The sequence below is a fragment of the Rhododendron vialii genome, chromosome 7a (assembly GCF_030253575.1).
Source record: "Rhododendron vialii isolate Sample 1 chromosome 7a, ASM3025357v1".
Lineage (NCBI taxonomy): Eukaryota > Viridiplantae > Streptophyta > Magnoliopsida > Ericales > Ericaceae > Rhododendron > Rhododendron vialii.
Genome location: NC_080563.1, coordinates 346,306 through 372,989, shown reverse-complemented (window position 1 = coordinate 372,989; position 26,684 = coordinate 346,306). Strand labels below are relative to the sequence as shown.

At 37.6% G+C, this 26,684-nt stretch overlaps 4 protein-coding genes and 1 non-coding gene across 5 annotated transcripts in view; 1 reads left to right on the top strand and 4 right to left on the bottom strand.

Annotated features, from left to right (window-relative positions):
* Positions 1-26,684, bottom strand: part of LOC131333259 (uncharacterized) — a 96,421-nt gene that overhangs the window by 68,498 nt on the left and 1,239 nt on the right. The gene's annotated exons all lie outside the window — the stretch shown is intronic.
* On the bottom strand, positions 693-2,259 carry LOC131333256 (myb-related protein 308-like). The gene is made up of 2 exons (XM_058367694.1): positions 1,928-2,259; positions 693-1,572 (listed from the first exon to the last, which is right to left on the bottom strand). The coding sequence occupies exons 1-2, from the start codon at positions 2,058-2,060 to the stop codon at positions 797-799; spliced, it is 909 nt and encodes a 302-aa protein (XP_058223677.1). The 5' UTR covers positions 2,061-2,259; the 3' UTR covers positions 693-796.
* On the bottom strand, positions 7,956-12,760 carry LOC131333252 (uncharacterized). The gene is made up of 8 exons (XM_058367684.1): positions 12,424-12,760; positions 10,796-12,063; positions 10,621-10,711; positions 10,353-10,510; positions 10,214-10,265; positions 9,612-9,691; positions 9,414-9,507; positions 7,956-9,140 (listed from the first exon to the last, which is right to left on the bottom strand). Exons 2-8 carry the CDS (start codon positions 11,972-11,974, stop codon positions 8,584-8,586), a joined length of 2,211 nt encoding a protein of 736 aa, XP_058223667.1. The 5' UTR covers positions 11,975-12,063; positions 12,424-12,760; the 3' UTR covers positions 7,956-8,583.
* LOC131333257 (uncharacterized) lies at positions 14,826-26,076 on the bottom strand. Its single transcript, XM_058367695.1, has 3 exons — positions 25,688-26,076; positions 23,249-23,397; positions 14,826-15,237 (listed from the first exon to the last, which is right to left on the bottom strand). The coding sequence occupies exons 1-3, from the start codon at positions 25,871-25,873 to the stop codon at positions 15,099-15,101; spliced, it is 474 nt and encodes a 157-aa protein (XP_058223678.1). The 5' UTR covers positions 25,874-26,076; the 3' UTR covers positions 14,826-15,098.
* LOC131334916 (small nucleolar RNA snoR100) lies at positions 24,256-24,363 on the top strand. The gene has a single exon (XR_009202320.1). It is a non-coding gene; the product is annotated as a small nucleolar RNA snoR100 (small nucleolar RNA).

Here is a 26,684-nt window from a genome sequence, read left to right as displayed (position 1 = left end):
GGAGCTAGGTACGTTTTTTATGATCATCGGCCAGCTGTGGTACTATTTAATTAATTGGTGTCACAAGCAGTCGCCCAAACAAAACTTGTTTCTCTGGAATTTAAATAAATAATTATTCAGTAATCTCGAGACATCATCACGTAATCATGATTCAACATCTTTAATTGTTCACTACACATTTCCGTTGGGTGTTATATACCGGATCCAACAAAAATGTGTGGTGATCAATAAAAGTATTGGCCAGGCACCATGGCGACAGTGCTAGTACAAGACCACCAAATGATTTTTGTTAGAATCAGGGCAGGCCGCACTGTGATTTTGTTTTTTGTTTTTTTGTCGTCTGCCAGCTGAGTTGTACTTTAAGATGAAGTAAAAAGCAATTAGAAAACGCGCGACTTCATTAATTAACTGATGTGTGCAACCTATGTATACCATGCAAATTAATTAAACTTACATAGTATATTATACTCCTACTATATATACAAGAGAGAAGACTTGTACTACACGTATGACTACCGATTATTCTACATTCTCCATATAAAACCAACATAGTTCGTTCCAAGCTAGGCTAAAGTTGACAAAGAAAAGAAGGTTAGGCACGAGCATGATGGAGTAATAAGCTAATTAGGTTCGAACCCCATTTTTCCTCGATCGTCAAAATTTATTTATTTAAAACCTTACTAGCAAGCTAATTAATTAAAACTACTATACGTACTATTCCCATTGATGATCGATATTTAAATTATTATTATTAGGATCGAGTATCATAATATATATATCATCCATTAATATTTATTTAGATGAGAAAGGACTCAGCAAACGAATCCAACTGGACACGGTCGTGATGATCATCACCATCCCCTATCTCCAGAAGTTGTAGATACTCCTCATATAGCTTCTCTAGATTGTCATCGCACATTGGTACGAAAGACTCGCACACCAAATCTGAATCATTAATTACCAAATGATGGTCATCATCATGATCGCCGTGATCTTGATCTTCTCCAATAAGAAATCCGACCTCTTTGAAATTAGTCGTCGACCATGGGTTGTTAATATCTGCTGCAACTTCCGTACTACCAAACAGCCCTCTATGATCTCCTAATTCATTGCTTGAAGAACCACTAGTCCAATCGAAACTATTGGTCCTTGACATTGAAAACGAACTCAACGACTTGATCCTAGTGGGCTTTGGGGTATGAACTTTCTGCTTTTCTGTCAGTACTTCCACGTTGGAGTACTTGGCCGCCTTCTTCTTCTTCTGATTCTTAGTGCTGCTCTTCCTTTTCTTCTTCTGTTCTTGTACGGCTGGATCCGACAACTTCTTGTGGGTCTCTGGGTCGGTTCCTTGGCTTCTCAGTTTCTTGCTAAGATGGGTGTTCCAATAGTTTTTTATCTCGTTATCGGTTCGACCCGGCAGCCTTCCTGCTATGAGAGACCATCGGTTGCCGAGAAGAGCGTGCATTTTGATGATGAGGTCGTCCTCATCTGGAGTGATGTTCCCTCTCTTGATATCCGGTCTTAGATAATTCATCCATCTTAACCTGCAACTCTTTCCACACCTAAGTAGCCCTTCATTCACCGACAAAATCAAAATTAAAAGTGCATGTAAGTTAGCTCTTATAATCCTTTAAAAAATAAAAAAGACAGTTTGTCTATCATTCCGTCATTCTTTAAACTATAATGACCACCACATTATGATCGGAAATCCTCAAAAAAAAAAAAAGAAAAGGGTGGGATATTTTGTGATTTCTTTGTTTCAAACTAAAACAATCACCATGACAGATGATAATTTCAGCAAGTCATATCATTCTGAATGGATTCTTGGTATGAAAATCATTTTCCATTGACTTTAAACACAAAGTGAGTAATATGAGAGAGAGAGAGAGAGAGAGAGAGAGAGAGAGAGAGAGAGAGAGAGAGAGACCGGCTTTTTTAGGCAGAGACCTCCAGTTGCCTTCACCGTGAACCTGAATATACTTGGTAAGCACGGAGTCCTCTCTAGCAGTCCATGGACCTCTATGCAACCCAACCTTGGAACAACATGGAGCCCTTCCCATGATCTCTCTCTTTCTCTCTTTTTATTAATTTCCTTGTAATTTCCCTTCCAAAGATATATATACACAGGCTATATATATGGTATATGCTTCGAGAAAGGTAGCTAGAAAAGCAAGAGAGAGAGGTTGATGTACTTTTTTTATCGCCAAGGCTGATGCTCTTAGAGAGCACAAGACAACAATAGCCTTGTTGCCCGCTTTTTAAACTACTCCAGGAGTCCAGGGGGGCTGCGCTCTCCCTCCCCCCTGTCCTTATTTTTTTTTTATTTTTATTTTTCATTCGTTAATTATAATCTACTCTATCATTGAAAATTTGGAGAGGGGATGAATCCTTGTAGGAATCAAATCCTGCCCTCTTTTTTTTTTTAATTAGAAGACACAAAAAGGTTGTAAAAAAATGCCATTACGTAATACTCCCTCCGTCCCATATTATTTGGACTTTTTCGATATTTGTGTCAGTTTTCAATCGTTTGTATCTTCCAATATGAATCTCCAACAATATGCATTATGAATCTTGTTTGATAGTTCTCGATTAGATCTATAATACAAAGTTTTCAAAATTATAAAAAATATCATAAATTGAGAGATATAAGAGTTTAAAGAACGGCGCGAATAACGAAAAATACCAAATATTTTGGGACGCAGGGAGTAGAATTTTGGAGCTCCGATATCGCTATTTACCAACGTATCAGTTGTTGTGGACCAATACGGTCTGATATCACTGATACCGTTACGTTTTCAATACCGCGACTTTAAAAAGCTGGAAGACATATAACATATAGAATTGTTTTTATTTTGGTTACCGTTTTAAAAGACATAAAGAATCAATGTCTAAATGGGTTATGATCGACGCTCGATGTTCGTGTACAAACATGTGCGCCACTATGCGTGTCGGATTAAAATATTTCGGTTGATTTATTTTGTTTTCTCCTGCATATCAATGAAAAAATTACACTAATTCGGTATATATGTAATTGTAGGCGTGGAACTTTATGATATTTTTTGCACTAAAAATATCAAAAAATAAATTTAACTTCAAAAATAAATCCTTCATTACTTTTTACATAAGATTTGAATGAAATTACATAACAAGGATTATCTGATTGATCGGTGTGATTTTTTTTCTATATATGGGTAATAAAAGAGATTCGAGGTGAAGCTCACAAATAGAACCATCTAGTTCCATTCACTAGACTAGAGATCGAATCTTCTTCCTTGGAAAGTAACGATTGAAATATTATTCGTCACTTAATTTTTTTTGTCCCCTGGCCTTTATGTTACAGCTTAATTGAATCATCGTATATTCGAAAAGTACAAATTATTTATATATAGAATGCAAGATGACATTTAGCAGCCGTGCGTTGAAATGAAAAGGTGAGAAAAATGAAGCGACTTGTTGTATTATCTTTTTCCTTAAAAATCCGTGGAGATCGAGTGCACAATATATATATAGTTAATAATATATAGGAGGATAGTTAATAATATATAGGAGGAGTCTAGGGGTAGTTTAATAGCATATGCATGTGAATATCTGTACGTGGTTTCCCCAATTATTTGTGCACTACCAGCTGCTAGCTCAGCCTCAGCTGCATGCCTACCTAAACTTCTTACTATCTATCTGCCCTTCTCGGCCACTCAATCGACTCCTCATTAGTCAGTCCTTATATATATATATATATATATATATATATATATATATATATATATATATATATATATATATATATATATATATATATATAAATTTTCAAGTGAGGGATCCCTTATTTTGTTAAAATGAGGGACTTTCATTTTCCGATCAAATTTTGAAAATCCGAACCGTTCAATGTGTGCAGAACGTAATTTTAAGGGTTCCCGCGAGAAATCAGCAAAAAAATGACCGGGAAGGGCGTCGTCCGAGCAGTTTTTTTTGAACCGTTCAATGAAAACTGCTCGGATGAAGCCCTTCCCGGTCATTTTTTTTGCTGATTTCTCACGGGGACCCTTAAAAACACGTTCTGATCACTTTGAGTGGCTCGGATCATCGAAATTCAATCGGGAAGGGGAGTCCCTCATTTTATTAAAATGAGGGATCCCTCATCGGAACCTAACTCTATATATATATATGACAAGATTTCACCGCGCCGTTTACTACTTGGGTGCAAATTAATTACTGATTAACTACTCGATCTGTGGTAAAGTAATAAACTCTATGATGAGGAATAATTCAGGATCAAATAATCAAGATCGATCGATCATCATCACGAGTCCATTTAATTAATAAAATAATGGGGCCGGGCCATCTGATCATGGTCAGTTTTTGGCTGTCATTTTTTCCAAGATGAAACGATCGAGGACTTGAATGCCAATATAATTTTCCTGAATTGGGAAACAAATAGTAGTAACAGATCATCACTAGCTAGCTAGTACTCATTAGCATGCATGGAAAATTAAGTTTAACAATCATGCACACATCTCATCATCTTACTGCATCATGTTTTCCCAAATTGGAGTCAAATAATAGTGATCGTATCGTAACCAATTGGCTTTTCTTCAATCAAGAGTACTACGACTACCTACTTGGGCCTCCTCCTGTCCGTCACACTACTACTACTATATATGGAACATGCATGTGCTCAATCTACTTATTTTTTTCTCATTAAAACTCTCTTGTTCTTACTTCTTATTTGGTGTAAGTGTACTACTATTACCATTATGCACCTTAATTGCGATGCTGCTGTCATTGCTACGTACGTACCGTTGTTTGATTCAAGCCCTCCTTGATGTAACAACAAAACAAAACAAAACAAAACATACGTACTTTTGAAAAATTAAGGGAAATGATTTTGCCACACCATTTTTTGATAATACCACACCCTGCAAGTGCATTTTTGCACCAAAAAATACATTTGCAGGGTGTGGCATTATCAAAAAAGGTGTGGCAAAATCACTACCCAAAATCAAACAGATCTATTAGTACTAATTAATTAATTTCCACTGGTCCCACGTCGATCATGATTATGAGTAATTACTTCAGCTGCTTCAAAAAATGGCGTTGTGAAGCATTTTTTTTATCGGCAAAAGAAACTTTCGTTTTCATAAATGCATGATAAAAAAAAATGAAATCATTTGAGTAGGAAAAGACATGTGTCGTGATGCATTTGTTTACTAGTTTTTGTTGAGTTGTCGTCGAGTACAGCTGAACTTTACTACACTTTGAACTTCGACTTCTTGTGTAATTTTCCTGACGAATTTTGGCACAAATCCATTCAATGGGGCGCCAGCTGAGCCGTTTTCATGTTCAAATTGAACACTACTCCTGAACAAAGTCTGTCTTTTCCTTGAACTTTTGGAATGATCAGAACCATTTCTCAAATTAATCCTAGTTAATTGGTTCTCATCTTTCTTGGTTGGAGAATCACTACATCGATCAATCGCATCTATCGAAGAAAATAAATTAAGGATTCATGATGTAGCTTTCACAGAGCAGAATAATGAGGAAAAAAAAAAAATTTCATATTGGTGATCATCCAACTAATTAATATGAACACATAACTTGATTTGGTTTTTTTATTTTTGAAAGTGATCATATTGGAACAGGAAATCCCGGGCTTCCTTCAAAATTTGTTTTTGTTTAAGTTCTCAACTCCCTTGTATCTTTCTAACCCGGGTACTTGGGGTCCGAGTGTTTGTTACATCTAAAAGTCTGCTAAAAACTATTGACCTGGTTATTTGAGGGTCCAAGTGTTTGTTACATCTAAAAGTCTGCTAAAAACTATTGATCTGGTTATTTGAGGGTCCAAGTGTTTGTTACATCTAAAAGTCTGTTAAAAATTATTGACCTGGTTATTTGGGGGTCCAAGTGTTTGTTGCATCTAAAATTATAATAACTACAGATTAAATAAATAAATCACAGAGCTAGAAAATTAAGCATCACAATTGAGCTTCTTAACCTTTTTCTATTCACAATTTAAAAACCAAAAAAAAAAAAAAAAATCCTATTCTGATGATAAAAATAATATTTTCCTATTCTTTAAAAGAAAAACTATTTCACGAAGCTTTCCGTGAATAATGGTTTACGGAGATGAATCGCGCCCGTCCAAAGTGTATTCCGGATTTTAATGAAACTAAAATCCGGACCGTCAAATGCCGAAACGGACGGCTAAGATCAAACGGCTCCGTAAATTACCTATTTACAGTAGCTCCGTGAGTAAGCCATACTCGTTCTTTAAACTTGTTTTCAGTTCAAAGAGCAAAAGCAAAGGATTTGACACACCTTCTAAAACGGAAACCATAAGGTTACGGTATTTGAGCCACAACAATCAGGTGAATAACAGGTTGTATTCAACAATATATAGTATCTTCAAAATTTATAGTTTATCATCTAATTAAAATCTAGGAGTACTCCTTTAATTTGAAATAGCTAGCTAGTTAATTAAGGATCGATCTCAGGAACCTAAACAGAAAACTGGCCGGGCTGGCACATATATATGCCTGGTCACCGAGTGCATGCCAAAATGGAAGGTAAGTAGTAGTGATATATACTCTACTATTACGTACAGCTAGCAGAAGCTAGATGAGATTTTAAATTGTACGAACCAGAGATCAGATCGAATTAGAGGAACGTCGACTGGGTCAATTAGTATTGGGCTCGGGACCACTTAATTACTAGTACTAGATTTTTGAGGAACTTGGAAACCCGGCCCACAATCACCATCCATGTAAATAAAAAAGAGGCCCAGAAACTAACTTGTAAGTTCCAAAGGCAGGCAGCCCAGAACTACATGATGGCAAGCAAATTAAGGCCTGCAGGATGCCTAAATCATCAACTATTTTAGTTAGTAGTATGACTACATATGATGAGAAACTTAACTATGAATATTTCTACTCATTGCTTGCACAGCACAGCATAGCACAGCACAATGGCAAGGCTTGGAATGCGCGCATGTGCAACACCAAATGAATATTTTCATGCACAGTCAATACAAGAAAGCCATTTCCTGATCACTAACGGGCTGTGCTCCAGAGTTGCGGGTCGGTCGGCCCGGTCTGGTCTGGTGTAGCTATTTTGTCCTTCAATCCTCCCTGTCCAAGCGAACAACAGTGGTGTAAATTTAATGACACCAAAATTAGCAAATGTAGCAGCTCCAAACACAGAGTCCTTCTATACTACAATTTTTTTTGGTGTATGGTATCCCAGAAGTGATACAGTGGTAAGTGTTTTCACTAACCAACAAGTTGCGGATCACAACTTTTTTATTTTGTCCTTATTCAATTTTTTTTCGCGTTTGTTAGTTTTGCGCCAAGTTTTTATATATTTTTGGTTCGTAATCAAAAAAGTAAAAAATTATGACTTATACACATATATTTTGGAAAATATAAAAAAAAAATCCAAAAAGCTAACCTTTTGAGCTTTTGCTTGGATATTTCTCAAAATAATTGTGTAAAAATCATAACTTTTTAGTTTTCTAATTTCTTTAGTTGAGACGAACCAAAAATACATAAAATTCTTGTTGGTTAGTGGAAACAACCCATGAGTGATAAGTATCTCATATAGAGTAGTAAAAATTTCAATGTAGTGATGAGTAATCTACATCTGAAGTACTGACTATTGTATTTGGGATGCTTACCACAACTCATTTTTTAAGATACTGCTGCGTACACCAAAACATTTTGGTTTATCATACAAAAATTCCCAAACACAACCCCTCCACATAAAAGATATACTACTATCAAACGATACACGATATTTGCCCCCTTCTTGATGCAAGTGGGGTCCACCACGGAACGAGAGAGAGAGAGAGAGAGAGAGAGAGAGAGAGAGAGAGAGAGAGAGAGAGAGAGAGAGACTAATGCTTACGCAACATTTTGCAGACAAGCAAACCAACTATTCGATCATCTAACAAATCATGAACGCTGAATGTTAATCTACTCTAGAATTTCATGGTTAACTCCCGACAACATCCACTCTAGAATATTAATCTCCATGTTATAATCCTGCCTTTTGTTTTCAGGCATCTAAATATACAGTATAAGAAATGAAAAAAATAGTATAATGAGAGTGCCTATACAATCCAATAAGAGTCATTATCCTTTGGTTGATAACTCGATGCTTGGCCAAACTACAGTAGAGTACCAAACCAGCAAAGGGACAATGTTAATTGAGTCGGCCGGGTAGCAAAACCACAGCATCTTCATAACCTTCGCCAAGCAACCATATTCGTACCCAACGACTCAGTACAAATGCATATGTACCAAGGTCATTAATTTTGCAGCCAAAAAAAAACAAAAAAAACCTGATCTTTCTGGCAAATTTAGCCAAATGCCAGTGCAATTCCCAAGTCTAGGCCCACCACAACCATCAGGTTTCAACAGTATATCTGAGCCTCCCGGAGGGGAAAAAAAAGGTCATTCTGAATTATTAATGGACCATTATTGGACAGACCGGCTGACATATTCGTAAATATGGGTATCAAAGGTCAACAATCCCAGTAGGTATTGGCTGATGTAACGGCCGATATGTAGAACCCTGCAGGCATCTAAGGCCTTAAATAAGTCTCGGTAATCCATAATTCTGGAATGATCTGATCCTCCCATCCAAGCTGCCTGTCACAATCACCAGACCCCATGCATGAGGAGAACCAAAGGCTTTTTCACATGACATCTTCAGAAACTTGTACTGGGACTTACACCTGGCAGATGTGACTACAACCGGGCTTGGAGTAGAGAGTGTTTCCTCTGGCCAGGTCGCAGAACCCTTGGACAAAGAGTCTGAGAAAAGCCCACGGCTCAATGAGAAATCAGGTAAGGTGCCATTTTCCGAGCCACATCTTGTTTGGTTTACGGTAAGTGTGACTGACGTACATGTTGTTACTAAGACATTAGAGAGGATAGAGTTTCCACATGTCATTCCACACCAAGGAATAGCAACAGATACGTTGTTTGAGAAGAAGCGCTCACGAGGCCAATTGTTTTTTATTGGAGAACTCTCATCCTGGAAAATGTAATTCCACATGTAGATATTAGAATCCTCGCTTGCTGAGATAATATGGATCCCATCTGAAGTAAATGACGCTGATATTTGACTTCCTGAATTACGAAGAGCTGAAACAGACAAGAAATCCACGGACACACGAAGAAAGAGACATCAGAGGGAAACAAGTACAGTTTGAAGTTTTGAATCGGCATAAAACTAGTGTCTTTGAGATAAAGTTATTCCGTTTCAATGGAAATATCATAAAACTTATCAGGATTACGCCCCAACAACATCTAAGGTTGAATTCTTTTTTTTTTTTTTTTGAACAGCCATCTAAGGTCGAATTCAATGCCACTAATGAGTGACATCCATAAGCATCAAACCAAAACACAATGATTCACCTTGGACTTTGCCAATCACATCAATCCCATGAAGGATCCTGACTTGTGAATCAGCAGAAGAGACCATTAGTTTGGTTGGATCACTTGGACAAAACTGCAGATAGGAAAACATTACATTCTTGACCATAACAGTAAAATGAAGCATGCGGAAATAAACAATGCGAGAGGAAAAGAGAAACAGAGGGCACCGGTTGCAACCTGAAAACCAGTTATCCTGTTCAAGGGCGACTTCTTTTTGCCCCGCAAGCATATTTGCGCATACAGCTGTAGATGATTATCTGATCCAAGAAAGCAAACTAGTAAGGGGCCGGGCATCCCACTTTATCACATGATATATCAGCTGGATTTATAACTATGAACTTTCACACTTCAGCTCAACCACAAACAGTTCAACATTAGTCCATTAGCCCTTGGAAGTGAGAAACATCAGAGGTTCTTGCAACCACCAAAAGAAAAAATAGATAAGGTCAAGTCCTCAAAATCTTCATCACTTATGCAGTTGACATTACTATGATCTAATTTATCTCTTCTGTATAACAGTGGTGAATTGTGAAACAGTCAGTTATCCACAAGATAAGAAACTTGGGTACCATGTTTGTCAGCCTGCTAGCAGAACTGTCTCTAAGTTGAATATAGATAAAGAAAAAAGTGATATTAGTTTTTTCTGACACCATATCCAGTTAAAATTTTTAAAATAATGTTAGCGCCCCAATTATCACAATGTTAGCAAACCTCTCAGTTTCTACTAGAGGAATACTCAACAGAACCTAAATACTTCTGTTAAGGAGTAGGATAGATACCTGATGTGTCATAAAAGTAACAATTACCGCTCATGGAGCCAACAATTCCACCCTGCAAGAAGAAGAAGATTTGTCTGCTAAAACCGCTGATGCCATATTACAAATCTCAACAAGATAATAAAGCAATGGATTGCCAAACCTTTCCATCAGGGCTATAGCACACAGCTGTGACTATTTCTCTTACATCAGTCCAATCAACAACTTGACAACCAGGAATTGCCCAGATGCGTACTTTTCCATCTATCGAACCACTAATGAAGTAGTTGTCATCCACATGATTAAACTCGACACTTGTAACTGCAGTAGACAATAACAAGACGGCTGTAAGATGGGATACAACTCAAATGGGGCCAGAGAACAATGAGCATCAATTATAAGGAAAACATGAAACGGAAAGAAGAGCAAACCATAATTGTTGTGTGAAAATACTTTTAGGCATTGGTCTGATCCCACCTGCCACAAGCGAACAGTATAGTCTGTAGACGAAGACAGAAGAAGCTGCACAAAACAAAACTGCAGTAAGAAGCCAACTGTAAAACCGTCAAAATATAAAGAATAAGTTGCTTTTATGGATCTACTAACTTCATTCTTCGACCACGAGAGATCCAAAACATCACCACGGTGTCCCTGAAATTCATGGAGGGGTTTCTCTGATATCCAGAAAACCTTCCGAGGGAAAATGACACAAGTTGGGTCTGATGTTTTCCTCAGACTCCATAATCTACCCATTTTCTCCTTCGCTTCATAGAGGGGAACTAGCTCTGACAGATGATTAACAGTGAAGTAAACAAACGAAGGATCAAATGCAGGAAAATGAAACTCGTCGGATGTTCCTGATTCTGTCACTTGCCATACACGCACAATACGATCTTCACCAGCACTTGCAAGGTACTTACCGTCAGGGCTGAATTTCATTGTCAAAATTGACCCTTCATGCGCCAATATATCTTGTCCAATATAAAGGGCTGAAAGTTCCTTGGATCTCTTTTTACACGCCTTAACCCTAACATTTTCAGTCCTAGCACCTATAATTGGATAGGAATTGCAAGATTTCAAATTGCCAGCTTCTACTTTTCCATCAACAATGCAAGCCAGAGTACCTAATCTCCTCAACCATCCCCTTTTGACTTGTTTCATTACCTTCCCCGAATTGCAAAACTCTTGACTTTCTCTCCGCAAGACTTGCTGAATGAGAGGGGATAATCCAAGAGTTCTATCAAACTCTTCAATGGGAATCAAACGGTTTGTTGCCACTTCACGAAGTTCTCTCAGCAACCCATCTTGCCCCAGTTCATCCACAGTGAACTCAAAACCATCATCCAGATTGTTTATTGACCACAAAAAGTGTTCGTCTACGATTGAACCATCTAACAACTCTAGAAGCTCATTTGAGCAACAAGACACAAGTGATTGACTCGATGAACATCCATCATCGAAACCTGAAAATCTTAAACATGCCCCACTGTTTTCCATGATTCTTTCAGTCTCCACTTCCATTCCATTACAATTGGCATCTTGGGAATGCTCCTGTTTTCCTTCAGCACTTGCGCCCATCCATTTTAGGAACTTATTACGGCGTTGATGAATGCTCTCAGGATCTTTAAGCCAGATCTCAAAACCAACTCCAGCAGGGATCAAATCACCAACCATTGAATTAAAATCAAAATTTTCAGGTCCTCGATCAGAACCTGAATCAGACACAGAGGTGATGTCTTCACGGGTATCAAAGAACTGATCTTCTTGCTCACTAAAACTCCCCATTGTTCACTGAGGGTTCAACTCATGAACCCAAACCTCCAAAATCAAACCATTTCGAAACCCTCAGTAACAAATAGCGGCAAAAACTTCCTCTGAAACAAAAAGGCCAAATTTAAGGAACCAACCACCAGATTAAACTTGAAAACAAAACACACGGCACCATTCAAACTAACATGACAACAATATTTTTTGGTAAGACCCAATATGACAGCCTTAATAAAAAGAATACACAATCAGACAAAGAAACCATTTTTAATATTAGCCTAAATCTAGAACAGTCACCCATCAAAAACAGACCACACTAATGCAACAGGGGAAGTAAATTAAACCAAAGCAACATTCAGGCGGAAACTCAAATCTAAAAGAAGCACGACATATCATAATTAATTCCAATCAGTGAGGTTTCATATAAAACTAGTAGTAGTTAGGTTAGTGGGAAACAGAGGACGCACTTTTGTGGATAGGGTTGGTTCAGTCGCCTGTGAGTATTTGATGAAGAGTCCGTCAAAGTTCAAACCCAACAAATAATCCACGGGAATTCCCAGTCCCAGTCTTCCAGCGCTGCAACTCCCTCTCTCTCTCTCTCTCTCTCTGTGCCAAAACCAAAGCAGAGGCTTAAAATTTGTGGACCGAATGAAGGAAAATCAAAGGAAGTAAAATGTCGAGAATAGTGGACCGGAAGGCACGAGGAACAACAGATTAAAGTGCAGCGTCTCGCTCTCTCTCTCTAGTCCATTTGGGTTCTATCCTGTGTTCAGTCCACGATGACACCCTCTTGCAGTGGAATTGGAAGCAATCCTCTAAAATTAGTTTGACAGAAAAAATATGTAAACAACACCAACCAATTACATTTGATATGAATTTAGATTAAGGGGTGGTTTTACTTAGTTTGAATATTTCTTTGTCTTAAATCAATTAGGTTATTAAGCCACGACAAGACTAAGGGGTGTTTTGGATAAATAATCATTTGAATTATTGTTTTGTCATAATTTTAAAAAAAAATTACATTTGTTAATTTTGCAATTTTTTGTGGATTACTTCATCATCACGACGAGAGAAGTCTAAAAATTTTAAAAATTATTATCAAAACACAAAAAAATTTAAATAAAGATAAAAATAAGCCAATAAGTCTTTTTTTTTTTTGTCTTTACTCAAAAATTTGAATCTCAATCATAATTTTTTACTATAAAATTTCTTCCATCATGACGAAGTAATAACCCACAAAAAATGGACGCAAAACTAACAAATGAGAAATTTTTTTGAATTAGGGAAAAAATAATTTAAATGGAATATTTTTCCAAAACACTCCCTAATTGTGTGTACTTCAATTCATCTTGTGCAGAGGATAAAAAGAATTCATTTTTTTCCTAGTATCGCTTATACAAAATTCACCTTAAAATAAAAGTGAGGAAAAATTAATGGTTATTGTACTTCATCTTTTTTTCTAGTTTTGCTTATCATTTCACCTCCCTCCTTATAGAAATCTGTTGTACAAAGAGAAAATGACAAGCTTAATAAGCCAATCAGCAAATCACACTATTTCAAGAATTGGAGCTGGAGTTGTCATGAAAATAGTTTTGTTGATGGAGTATTTGTTTTCTTGTTGAGCCTTAATTTGTGTCCAAGAGAATCGGCATCCTCATACCAAATCAAATTTCACCCCATATTTTACTCCGTTGGAGTTATTTATCTTTATGTAGCCCTTCTACTTTGTCAAAGAGTCTGCTCATTCAAACAGTTTTTTTTTTTTTTTTTTAAAAAAAAACAGTGAAAAGTTAATGGATTGTGGCAGTTGGCTCGATCATTTTGTCAACTAAATAAATCCTCACAATTACTTTTAAGTGATATTTTAATTTTCTTTTCCTATATATACTTCTAACTTCTAAGTCAAGAATATAAGGATTGACATATTTTAATTTTCTTTTCCTATATATACATGCTATATGTCCACTAGTCTACAAGCTTATTCTACAGCATACCTAAATTGAAGAATATTCATCTTCTCATAATTCCTTAACAAACTTGAAGTCAAATGTCACTGGTAAAATAACGGGACGGCAACTCTTCACTCGTTCCACGTGTACTGGGTAATTATTACTCTGCGTAAACTTAGCCCTAAGAAAGTCAACTGCTTCATACTCACTATTCTTAAAGTCATTATCACCACTCAACTTTAACGCTTGTCTATGCTCGAGTAGAGTAGTATGGTAATGGTGTGCCACATTACCATTTACCAGTGGAATTGGTGAATCTAGATGCTTCTTGAGATTCAAAAAGGCTCTCTCGGCTATAACAAAAGTATAAAGCAAGAAACATGTAATCTCACATGGACCCTTTTGAGTGCACAAATCGTGGCTGCTGATGAAAGACTAGATTTTCATGGTGGCCCAATACTACTCGCAAGGATAACCAACAAGATCGTTGTTATCCAATTCCTATGGTAGACACTTTTAATACGAACAACGTCATAACTACTACAAAGATCGATCACTATGTTCTATCATTTCTTCCCTGTTATACTACCTTACGGATTACAAAAGAGATGGATATATAGCTTTCTGAACACAATTCAAACGGTAATTAAACTTTCCTTCTGCTGCAACCCATCACAAAAAACTGAACATTCTCCTAGGACTAACTTCAGGTCCGGAGGCAACAAAGAAGTTTTCCCCAATCAAGGAGAATTGAAGATGAAACAAACTAAAACTGTGGAAAAGGGTACTGACTACTGTAAATGAATCAAACTCCATTTTGGGCCAATAAATCCTAATCCAACATGACTTTTTGATATGGGATGGGGTGGTAACCTGTTGTCCATGTTCACTTAAGAATCACCTTTTCTCAGCCTAAGTTCTTTTACAGAGGCAATAGGATTTGTATGTATTACATAAGTTGATTACAGTAGTGTGATACTTCTGAATTCTGATGTACAAAAATCCTGATTTACAAAACAACTCGATACAATTAACCCTTTGATGTCTAGGGAAAACAGGCAGAATGACAAAATCACATTTCCAAATATTTCTAGTCCTCAGAACTATACAGGGATATAACGTTTTAACTGGATAAAGAAAGGATCGAGGCTTTTACTGCAGTAGAACAAAAGGATTCATTAGGGAGTCCCAAATCACTGATCTCCATTAATACCAAAGATACGGACCTTGTGCATATTGGGGAACTTGGCAACAACTAGGACAAACACTGCAAGAGTGTTGAAGAATAGCATAGGGTGTTGGTAGTCAGTTGTGTGGGAAGCTATCAAGTACCTGCCACAACAAAAATTGCAGAAATTGAATGGTTAACGAGTACACCATCATAGCTTCAACATATTTATGAACTAGTTAACCTCATAGCAGATATTTAAAACTGCATATGCACAGCGGAAATGAGAATGTTGGCCTATTAAGAAACAACAGGTGAACAAGATGAGTGTAGCAGAAATAAGAATGTTGAGATGGATGTGTGGTAAGACTAGACGAGACAGGATTAAAAATGAAACGGTTCGTGAGATGATAGGTGTAGCACCCATAGAAGAGAAGTTGAGGGAAAATAGGCTAAGGTGATTTGGGCATGTCTACCGTAGACCAGGAGATGCAGTAGTTAAGAGAGCAGATATAATAGCTTTGGGTAGCAATGCTACGGGGAGGGGTAGACCTAAATTGACATTAGATGTTGTGGTGCGCAACGATATAAGTATAGTAGGTTTATGTGAACAAGTAGCCCTTGACAGAGCTCAATAGAGGAAAATGATTCATTAGCCGACCTCAAGTGATTGGGACATAAGGCTCGGTTTGGTTTGGTTTAGTTATATGCACAGCGGGCAAAACATGCAAGGGTGCCTTGTTAAACTGCAAACATTAAGAAACAACAGATAAGCAAAAATGAATGTAGAAGAAATGAGAATGTTAAGGAAAAGTTGAGGGAAAATAGACTAAGGTGGTTTGGGCATATCTACTATAGACCTGGAGATGCAGTAGTTAAGAGAACGGATATGATAGTTTTGGGTAGAACGCTATGGGAAGGGGAAGATCTATGTTGACATTAGATGCTGTTGTGCGCAAAGATATGAGTTTAGTGGGTTTGAGTGAACAAATGGTCCTTGAAAAAGGTCAATGGAGAAAAGGGATTCATGTAGCCGTCCCCAATTGATTGGAACATAAGGCTCGGTTTGGTGGTTTGGTTTGTTAAACTGCAAACAATCCGACATCTGAATAATTTGTTTTAGAATCCAAGTTGGCAGGTGAAAAAAAAAAACTTCCAGAACAAAATAGTCCATATCTCATTAATAACTTTTAAGCAAGCCAATAATGATGGTTGTTAAGATAGTTTTTGTCTCCTCTTCCTTATGTAATTCACTAGCAGTTGTCTCTAACGACCTACAATGCCACAACATTGACAGAAATCATCATTGTTCCAAGTGCTACATCGAGGTCAGTCCCTAGATATGATATCAATCATGATAAAAACCTCAAACTGACACAGACCTACAATGCCACAACATTGACAGAAATCATCATTGTTCCAAGTGCTACATCAAGATCAGTCCCTAGATATGATATCAATCATGGTAAAAACCTCAAACTAACACAGAGGTGAAACCATCTGGTATTTAGTTTAGGCATCAATAAGTCCAAGCCATGGTTGAAGACCCCCTCAAATAGCCCAAAACTCAACTCTACTAGTTAACTAAATAAGTCTAAAGACTCTATCCTTTGCAGCTAAAAATCATTGCTCCAGATTTCAAGATCAAAGTTCAAACACTTGGGTTGACCCTAAGTACTCGTTCCACTAGCTTATCAGCTTGCCAAGTTTAAGATACATAAAGGGGCGGACAAAAAGGGGTGTCAGAAGATGTCCGGGTCCACGCACGACTAAAAACATTTTTACTAATGGAAATTGACACGAACCTCCGATGTTTCTGAAAAATACACTGTGCCCTTTACCTTTCAATTAAATATTACACCGACCTCACGGAATGACTTGGCTTCAATTAAATCCACCATGTTAGTCATCCGTTAGGGTCAATTACAAGTTACCGACCTTAAAAAAAACTTTGTATAGCTCCTATTTTGCCCTTAAGACCCCTGTCAGGGAATCCATACCAAGGAATTAAGACTTTTTGGGACTAAATTGGTGGAAGGGTATCTAAAACAATCTCATAAGTGCCCTAGTCATAAGACAAATGGTTTATGAACAACTTTGTAAGCACTGGTGCAAAAATGTGTACATCTTTTCCGACACATCTATCCATACTCAATTCATCCACCAAAGGGCAGCCACGGATGAACCTATAGATAGAGTCGTCATCTTTAAGTTTGACAAAATGAAGATGGAGAATTTTGAGACTCTACATACTAACTGAAGTAGGTACATTCATAACAAAATAACAAAGCAAGTACCAAGTTTCAATACAACCATTGTTTCGCAATCGAATAGGTCCCGAGGCAGAACATTATCAGTACCATCTTTAGTTCGAATGGATAGCTCAAGCTCTTAAACACCACAGACCAAGCTAGCAGCAACCCACGGATTAACATGTGAAACATCGTAATTTTGACGGCACTTGAGACGAAACATGTGGAGACATGACCAGCTGTGGAGTACCAACACTCGATAAACAAAATTTATAAAACTTTTTTGGACGAAATTGTTGGCACACTTTTTAGGATGTAGCAATAACTCATCATCATAATTGAGACTTGTGATCAATGTCCAAAATGACTTCCATTGGGTTGACAAGACACTGGTTGCCAAGTCTTTTGTCGGAAGCAAAGAGAGGATGTGGCTAATAAGGCTGCTTGGTAAGTGACTGATCCTATCTTTGCATTGTTTGTCAGTTTGTCCCTTATAGAGCTTCCGGCGTTTCGAAATTGAACCCATTATTTCGCTCAGGGAATCAAACAATGAAATACGTATGCACACTACAAATGGGGCTTAAAAAGAACATACAGGGACCGAGGCACGAAAGATAGCTCAAATCGCTGAGTTCCAACTTTTGGAAAATGGTGGGTTTTGTCCTGTTGATCTGCAGAATTACAAAGGAGTTTTGGCTAAGAGAATTGGAAGACACTGCGAGTCAATTTCCATCGATCATTAAATTTGGTTCAAAAATGAATTCCCCTCTTGGAGCATTATCCCAAGGTTCACGACCAAATTCATATTTCTTGGGGGTAGTGTGTTCTTACTGGCTACTTCCAAAGAATGGAGTAACAAAAATCTGGAGAGAGAGAGAGAGAGAGAGAGAGAGAATGGGAGGATTGCAGGAGGGCGAGCGGGTAGAGAGACCTACGATGGTCAATTTTACCAGCTGATGGTACGTTATACTTCTACTTACGGGTACTTATTTATTTTCTACAACGATTTTACTATAGTTTTTTTTTTTTTTGGCGAATTTCCTGTTCTGAACTAGGATTTGTGATAATTTCGAGAGGAAGATGGGTCGGTGGAGTTGCTGCTTGTCGATTGGGATGTCACTTGGCATAATGGGAATTAGGTTACTGATACTCCCATCCTTCTCCACCTTCATCGACGATTCTTCATCTAATGCAAACTGGGATATCCAACTATTTCATTTGACAATCCGGACATTTCATTATGCATACCTAATACATAATGAATGCCAAAAAAAAAATTTGAACGCCAATTTTTTTTTAATTAATCCTTGAAATTGTTACAAAGATTAAAAGGACAATGAATGATGGCATCAAATCCTAAGCAAAGCTAAAAACTATCTTCTGCCCACCTGAGACCCAAATCCTAGATTAACAAGAAAACACCCATTGGGACAAAGTCCCATTACACCCATCGGGCCAAGGCCAGAAACCTATGGGTCTCAAACCCAGATCTACTACATACAACTCAAAAAACAGGCCAAGCCCAACCCAACACGGCAACACCTATCAAAACCCTAACCCTAATATCGCCAAATGTTTATTCGAACTAGGGATGTCAAATGGGTGGGTTTGGGCCAAATTGGGTAAGTTACAAGTGGGTTGGGTTTTTAATGAGTCATTGACCCATTTAGAACCCATTAATTATGAGTCTAATTACCCATACCCAACCCGACCCATATTTTAAATCAAACTGACCTGCCCATTAACCCAATTACATATAACTTAAAATTTTAAAATGACAAAATACGGTTTAATCATATTCATTACAATGCAATTGGGGAACAGAAAGAGAGCAAGACGAAACTATCCAAATTCCAAGGTAAGCATTCACTAAGATAAGAAAAAAGAAAACGGAAGGTGATTACCTTTGTATGTTATCGATCGACGAGGAGCAAGGTTGAGAGAGAATTGAAGAGAGAGAGCGAGAGAGGGGAGAGAGAGAGAGAGAGCTGCTTTTTGCAGTGTTTGTGATCTCCTGCATTTTATAACTGTTGATCTCCCGCATTTTAAGAACTGATCTCGACCGTAGACATTTTAATTTTCTATTGTGGGTTATGTCTATGGCTTATTGGGTCATTTAACTTGACCCAATTAAGACCCACTTAATTAATGGGTTAGATGGGTTTGGACTCATTTTAACCCAACTAATAAATGGGTTGGGTTGAGTCTATTTTTATTAGTGGATGGGTTTGGGTTTTTTAATGGGTTTGGGTTCAATATGCCACTCGTAGTTCGAACCATATTTGTGAAAAATGAACCCGGTGTGGACGTTTCGTTCATTTCTCTTTTGACCAATATGTTTTGTTCACGTCGAAGATTATGAATTGAACTAATCAGAATCATTAAATAATGGATTACAAACAATCATTAAATTATGTCCCTTTTCCTTTCCTTTTTATTAGTCCTTTATTCAAAAACTTTTGTACATTCAGTATGGCATTGATGCAGACATGATGCATGAACATATGTGTGAATGTCTGCATATTCTCCTTCATGACCCAAACTTTCAGTTACTCCATTCTTTTCTTTGGAAGTAGCCAGTAGGAACACACTAACCCCAAGAAATATGAATTTGGTCGTGGACTTTGGGATAGTGCTCCAAAGGGGAGAATTCATTTTTTAACCAAATTTAATGATTGACGAAATTGACTTGCAATGTGTTTCCAGTTCTCTTACCCAAACTCCTATTTAATTCTGTAGATCAACAAGACAAAACTCACCATTTTCCAAAAGTTGGAACTCAGCGATTTGAGCTCTCTTTCGTGCCTCGACCCCTGTATGTTCTTTTTTAAGCCCCATTTGTAGTGTGCATATGTATTTCATTGTTTGATTCCCTGAGCGAAATAATGGGTTCAATCTCAAAATGCCGAAAGCTCGATAAGGGACAAACTGACAAGCAATGCAAAGATAGGATCAGTTACTTACCAAGCAGCGTTATCAGCCACATCCTCTCTTTGCTTTCGACAAAAGACATTGTGGTAACTAGTGTCATGTCAACCCAATGGAAGCCATTCTGGACGTTGATCACAAGTCTCGATTGTGATGATAAGTTATTGCTACATCCTAAAAGGAGTGCCACCAATTTCGTCCAAACAAGTTTTATAAATTTTGTTTATCGAGTGTTGGTACTCCGCAGCTTGTCATGTCTCCGTATGTTTTGTCTCAAGTGCCATCAAAATTACGATGTTTCACATGTTAATTCGTGGGTTACTGCTAGCTTGGTTTGTGGTGTTTAAGAGCTTGAGCTTTCCATTCGAACTAAAGATGGTACTGATAATGTTCTACCTCGGGACCTATTCGCTTGTGGAACAATGGTTGTATTGAAACTTGGTACTTGCTTTGTTATGAATGTACCTACTTCAATTCGTATGTAGAGTCTCAAAATTCTCCATCCTCAATTTGTCAAACTTAAAGATGACGACTCTATCTATAGGCTCATCCATGGCTGCCCTTTGGTGGATGAATTGAGTATGGATAGATGCGTTGAAAAAGATGTACGTGTTATTCACATTTTTGCACCAGTGCTTACAAAGTTGTTCATAAACCATGTAGAGTCTCAAAATTCTCCATCCTCAATTTGTCAAACTTAAAGATGACGACTCTATCTATAGGCTCATCCATGGCTGCCCTTTGGTGAATGAATTGAGTATGGATAGATGCGTTGAAAAAGATGTACGTGTTATTCACATTTTTGCACCAGTGCTTACAAAGTTGTTCATAAACCATTTGTCTTATAACTATGGCACTTATGAGATTGTTTTGGATACCCTTCCACCAATTTAGTCCCAAAAAGTCTTAATTACTTGGTATGGATTCCCCGGCAGGAATCTTAAGGGCAAAATAGGAGCTATACAAAGTTTTTTGTATGGTCGGTAACTTGTAATTGACCAATCTAACGGATGACTAAAAGGGTGGATCTAACTGGGCCAAGTCATTCCATGAGGTCGGTGTAATATTTAATTAAAAGGTAAAGGGCATAATGTATTTTTCAAAAACATCTGAGGAGGTTCGTGTCAATTTCCATTAGTAAAAATGTTTTTAGTTGTGCATGGACCCAGACATCTTCTAACACCCCTTTATGTCTGCCCCCTTTATGTATCTCTAACTTGGCAACTGCCAAGCTGATAAGCTGGTGGAACGGGTACTTAGGGTCAACCCAAGTGTTTGAACTTTGATCCTGAAATCTGGAGCAATGATTTTTAGCTGCGAAGGATGGAGTCTTTAGACTTATTTAGTTAACTAGTAGAGTTGAGTTTTGGGCTATTTGAGGAGGTCTTTAACAATGGCTTGGACTTATTGATGCCTAAACTGAATACCAGATGGTTTCACATCTGTGTCAGTGAACCGAACAAGTTGATTTGTGAGAATATAAAACTGACACCGACCTGCTTGATGGAGAAACCGAATCATTGAAACGGTTCGGTTCAGTAGATTTCGTCAGTTTTGCATTCTAAGGATGCTCCAAACAGCGGAAACAAAACTCAAACAATGAGAGGTTGAACGCTGAATCGCTGATGATGACAAGATGACGAGAAAAACTCAAACTATTAGGAATCTTCGTCAAACACTTGATGATGAAGAGAAATACTCAGATCTATTGATATCTGCCTTACGTGAAAGTGTTAGATAAGTCGATCATTGTAGGACCAACGAGACGGGGAGAGGACCCAGATCACCACCAGAACGAGAGAGAGAGAGAGAGAGAGAGAGAGGATGGGTGAAACACGGCTGAGAAGCCTTTCCTTTTTGTTTCTTACGTTTGTGGGGCACGTGGAGTGCATAGATGCACTCTGTCACTAAACATCAAGGGCTGTGATTAGAGAAGGGAGTAATATCGGCTCGGTGACTTCGGTCTTTTGAACTGCCTAAAATAAAACTGAACCGATTTTCTCGGTTTTTCAAAATCTAAAACTGAACCGAATCAATTATAAAACCGACCGAATTAGGAAAAAATCACTCGGTTCGGTTTTTCGGTTAAATCTTTCATCCCTAACAACCCTCATTATTGGCTTGCTTATAAGTTATTAATTAGATATGGACTATTTTGTTCTGGACTATTAATGAGAGGGGGACTTCCCATGGAGAATGAGACGAATGATTGCCTATTGATGATTAAATGTTTCTATGCTCGTAGGCTACATCCCTATTTATAGGCTTAAACCCTGAATCAACTAGGTAACTATAGATTCTTGCTAACCAAGGAAAACGGCAAAGGGAACTAAGAAATGAAAATAAAAGACTAATAAAATAAAGACTACGAACTAATAGTAACAAGCCAAAACAAGCGGCACCAAATTAAAATTTCGTAAACCCAGTTGATACTAAAATACTATTTCCATAAATGAAAACCCTTCTTATCTCGTCTTATATTAGATTGGAAGGCCAAAACCATAAACAACTATAAATCCTTGCAACAACATTCGACTTTAAAATAGAGTCTTCATAGATAAGAAATATAAGATAACATGGGAGTAAAATCACGAACAAACAAATTCCAACTCTAATATCCTGCATACACTGGTATACTGGGAGGGGGAACCGACACAGGAAAGAGGAGGAAAGAATTTCCACATACTACACTAGCAAAGTAAGAACCCGATACAGTTATCCAATGTCATGACCATTGTAATGTCATGACCATTGTAATGGAATGACCATACTGCTCAAGGTCACAGTTGGAGAATTCAGAAATTAAGAGCATCAAGGAAATAATCAACATGCACAATAAAGGAAGGCGAAGCATACTAACTTGCATACAAGTGCATAACTCACACTCAAGTTAATGAACAATGCATCAAAAATGAAGAAAGCATCGAATAGGTTTCTGCAAAATCTAGGTCCAAAGTAAAAAGCTATTAAGCTAAAATGATGAAAAAGAACTTACAGCACCACAGGTACAACAGTCAGAAACTTTCTGTTGCGGGTGAGCTGCTTTCCATTGTCTATCTGCTCCCACCAAGTCAGCCCATTATAGATCCCCTGGTCATCAGCAAATGGAGTTCCTTTCTTCCAATGGAAAAAGTGATAAGTGACCTATATAGAGAAGCATACACCTCAGACATGCAATTAAAGGCCTCAAGCTAGTGGAGACGATTAATTGACGAACTTGAGAAGAACCAAAATGTCCATATCTAACAACAGAGTGGCCCATGGTATTTGATCTACAGAATCAGTCATTAGCAAAGCTTTTCAAATGATTACGCTGAAGCAACAATAATCTTGCTTACTCAGAGAAAACCTCAGGGGGAGAGAAAGAACGAGGACAACAAAAGCAATCATGGCATTTGGATCAACTAAAATCCAACGATCAAAAACCTAAGCAATTGAAAACACAAAATGGATGTAAACGAAAAGTACAAAGTAAGTGACAAAATTAGTGCTATACTGCTATGTTATCATGAGAAATACTTGCACCAAAATACCAGTTTCAATATCTCAAAGAAAAGTACTTGACATTAGCACAATCAACTTATAATGACAGGTTTCTTAACATGTCCTTTATGTTGATATAATAGCTAGAAAAATTGTTGATATAATAGCTAGAGAAAGGCCCAACAAAACACCAAGAGGAGACATAGCACCACAAACACTTTCCTCGGGCCATAACACACTTTACTAATGAGGCCAGCTTTCTAAGGGGGTTAACAATTCTCTTTACAAGATATAGATTACATGTCAATAAGACCAAATCATAAATATGCGGAACATCTAGATTGGACAGAATGTCTTGCACTGATAGGTGAAACTACATGCCCTAAAACTATGCAATGTTGGTTAAAATCTCTATCTTTACTAATTTACTAACTTTATGGGAAACCTATGTTTTATCTTTCTTTTCTCTTTTTGGTCCAATAGTAATGGGCTATTGTGCTCTCCGATGCTCTAGGCTATAAATTAAGGAAGCATGGTAATGTGCACAGAAATTGATTTGGGTCTCTAGGCCTGCCCTCTTTGATGTCTTTCAGCTTTGATTTGGGGACATGGTTCCGCAACACAACCCCCCTTTAGCTCCTTGGTTCTTGGAGGTATAGGGAGGGGGGGCATTGTTTGGGTGGCATTCTCAGAGCAACCACTTTGTGCATAAATTGCCAAAGGTTAAGTCTGTCTCTGATCCTCCCCTGCCCATACTCCCAATGATTGGGGACTTGATGGGTTCTATTATTGTTGTTGTCGTCCAATAGTCATGGGCTGCACACCATACACAGATAACTTCTTGAACGCACTTGGTGGGATAGCTAGCTCATCCCCAGAAATACAATTGGTTGACATTCTGTAAGGACGACATTATTCAGAATATTGGTCAGAAATTTTCCTTGTTCTGTCATGCACATGCCAGAGAAAGAAAATATCCATACTCATCTTATATAACTCTGATATCTTCCCCTTCCAGCCAGACCATCATAAGATGTTAATTCATGATTCATCATAGCCCGATCCACTATCAACAGTGAAGTAAACAAAAAAAAACGAGTCCATGAGATGAAATAATTTAAGGGGTTTCTGCATCTATGAAACCCAACCATAGGCCGTAGGATTAACCAAAGGGACCACAAGGGAAAATGAAGTGAGGTTGTCAGGCTGTGGTAAAAAACAACTGACTGGATGGCCTTAGTATCAGGAAGGAACAATATTTTTCCCAGTCCGCAATCCAATACTCCAGAAGCCTAAGTTGAATAAGAAAAATGAGGGACCTTGCTGAAACACGAATTGACACTTGCACTGAGAAACACTAAGCGCATTAGAATACATAGATCCATGTCCTCGAAACGGCTTCCACATGCACGGGGAAAAAAATAAAAGAGAAAGAACTAAAGAATCTGCTATGCCCATGGATCATTTAGTTAGTCCATAAGCTTCCAATTAGAATAGTGTATCTGAAAAAGCGAATTCGACTCGCATCAGAAACATAAGGTTTTCATGCTGCACGACCATGTGAATTAATCATAAGGGAAAAATCTCAGCAGTCATCATGCATGCCCGTAAAGGTCCCAACTTGGAAAAAATCTTCACTCAGGAGGTGCTAAACGAAAAATTAATACACACAGCATTAAACTCAAATTGAGCTACCAAGCAATAATCCACGAAGTGTTGAGCACAAAGTCAAAGCCAATTACTTGTAAACATACACGACATAAAAAAAGTGGATTAATATCATCAAAACATAAAACCCAGAACAAAGAGAGCCCAAGCCCCAAACTTCTAGTAAGGGAGGGATAAAGACATTTCATGTACATCAATATATTTATATAAAAATGTGGATATGTATAAATGTAGTGGAGAGAGAGAGAGAGAGAGAGAGCGGGTGGGGGGATAGGAGACATACGAGGAAATGGGAGAAATTGACGATGGTCCAGGCCATGCCAGGAGAGCAGCCGAAGAGGGAGAGGACGAGGAGCCAAGAGAAGAAGAGGATCAAGATATAGGTGGTCCAAACCCCTGGGTACGTGAACCATTCCGTGTTCCGATTCAGATCCGTCGGTGGCACCGCCTTCACGTACAAATTCGCCATTTTTTCGAATCCACCCTCCCTTTGTTTTCACAGTATCTTCTTCGATCTTTCTTGGTCTCTCTCTGTCTGCCTTCGAATTCGACCAAGATGATGATGATGGCTTTGGTTTTTGCCTTGGTTTCTGGTTTTTGCGTTTGCCGTTTGGTCTTGGCAACGAGAATACGAGGCCTCATCACTTCTCTGTTTCTTTTCCTAATGTTATTGAGCACTTGGCTTATTTTTTTTGTATTTATTAGTTTTTTTTATCAATTTTTGAAATTATTGTTTCTTCGTGACAAGATAAATCTAAAAAATTAAAAATTACGATCGACATTTAATTTTTTTGAATAAAGACAAAAAAATTGGCTTATTTGCTTATTTTTGTCTTTATTCAAAAAAATTAGATTTCGATCGTAATTTTTTACTTTTTAGATTCCTCTCGTCATGACGAAACAATAATCTCTAAAAAAAATTGACTAAAAACTAACAAATGCGAAAAAAATTTGAATAAGGACAAAAAAATAACCCACTTGGCTTATTTAGCCAAACAACCAAATTTGGATTACTAACAATTTCTACCCTTTTTCCCCTCTCTCAATCTTTACAAGACCAATGCAAAATTTTTACTAAATCATATTTTTGGCTCGATTAGAGAAATCAAAATATATATATAAAAACCTATGCCGAAGTTGGAAAAAATTTACATGAGATGACAAAAAAAACTTAAAAAATAAATTTTTGGTCATAGTGCACAATGTGCTTCGCTTATGATTTCTCATAAGACATTATACGGGAAATGGTAATGTTTACAATTTCAGTAAATGAGAGTCTT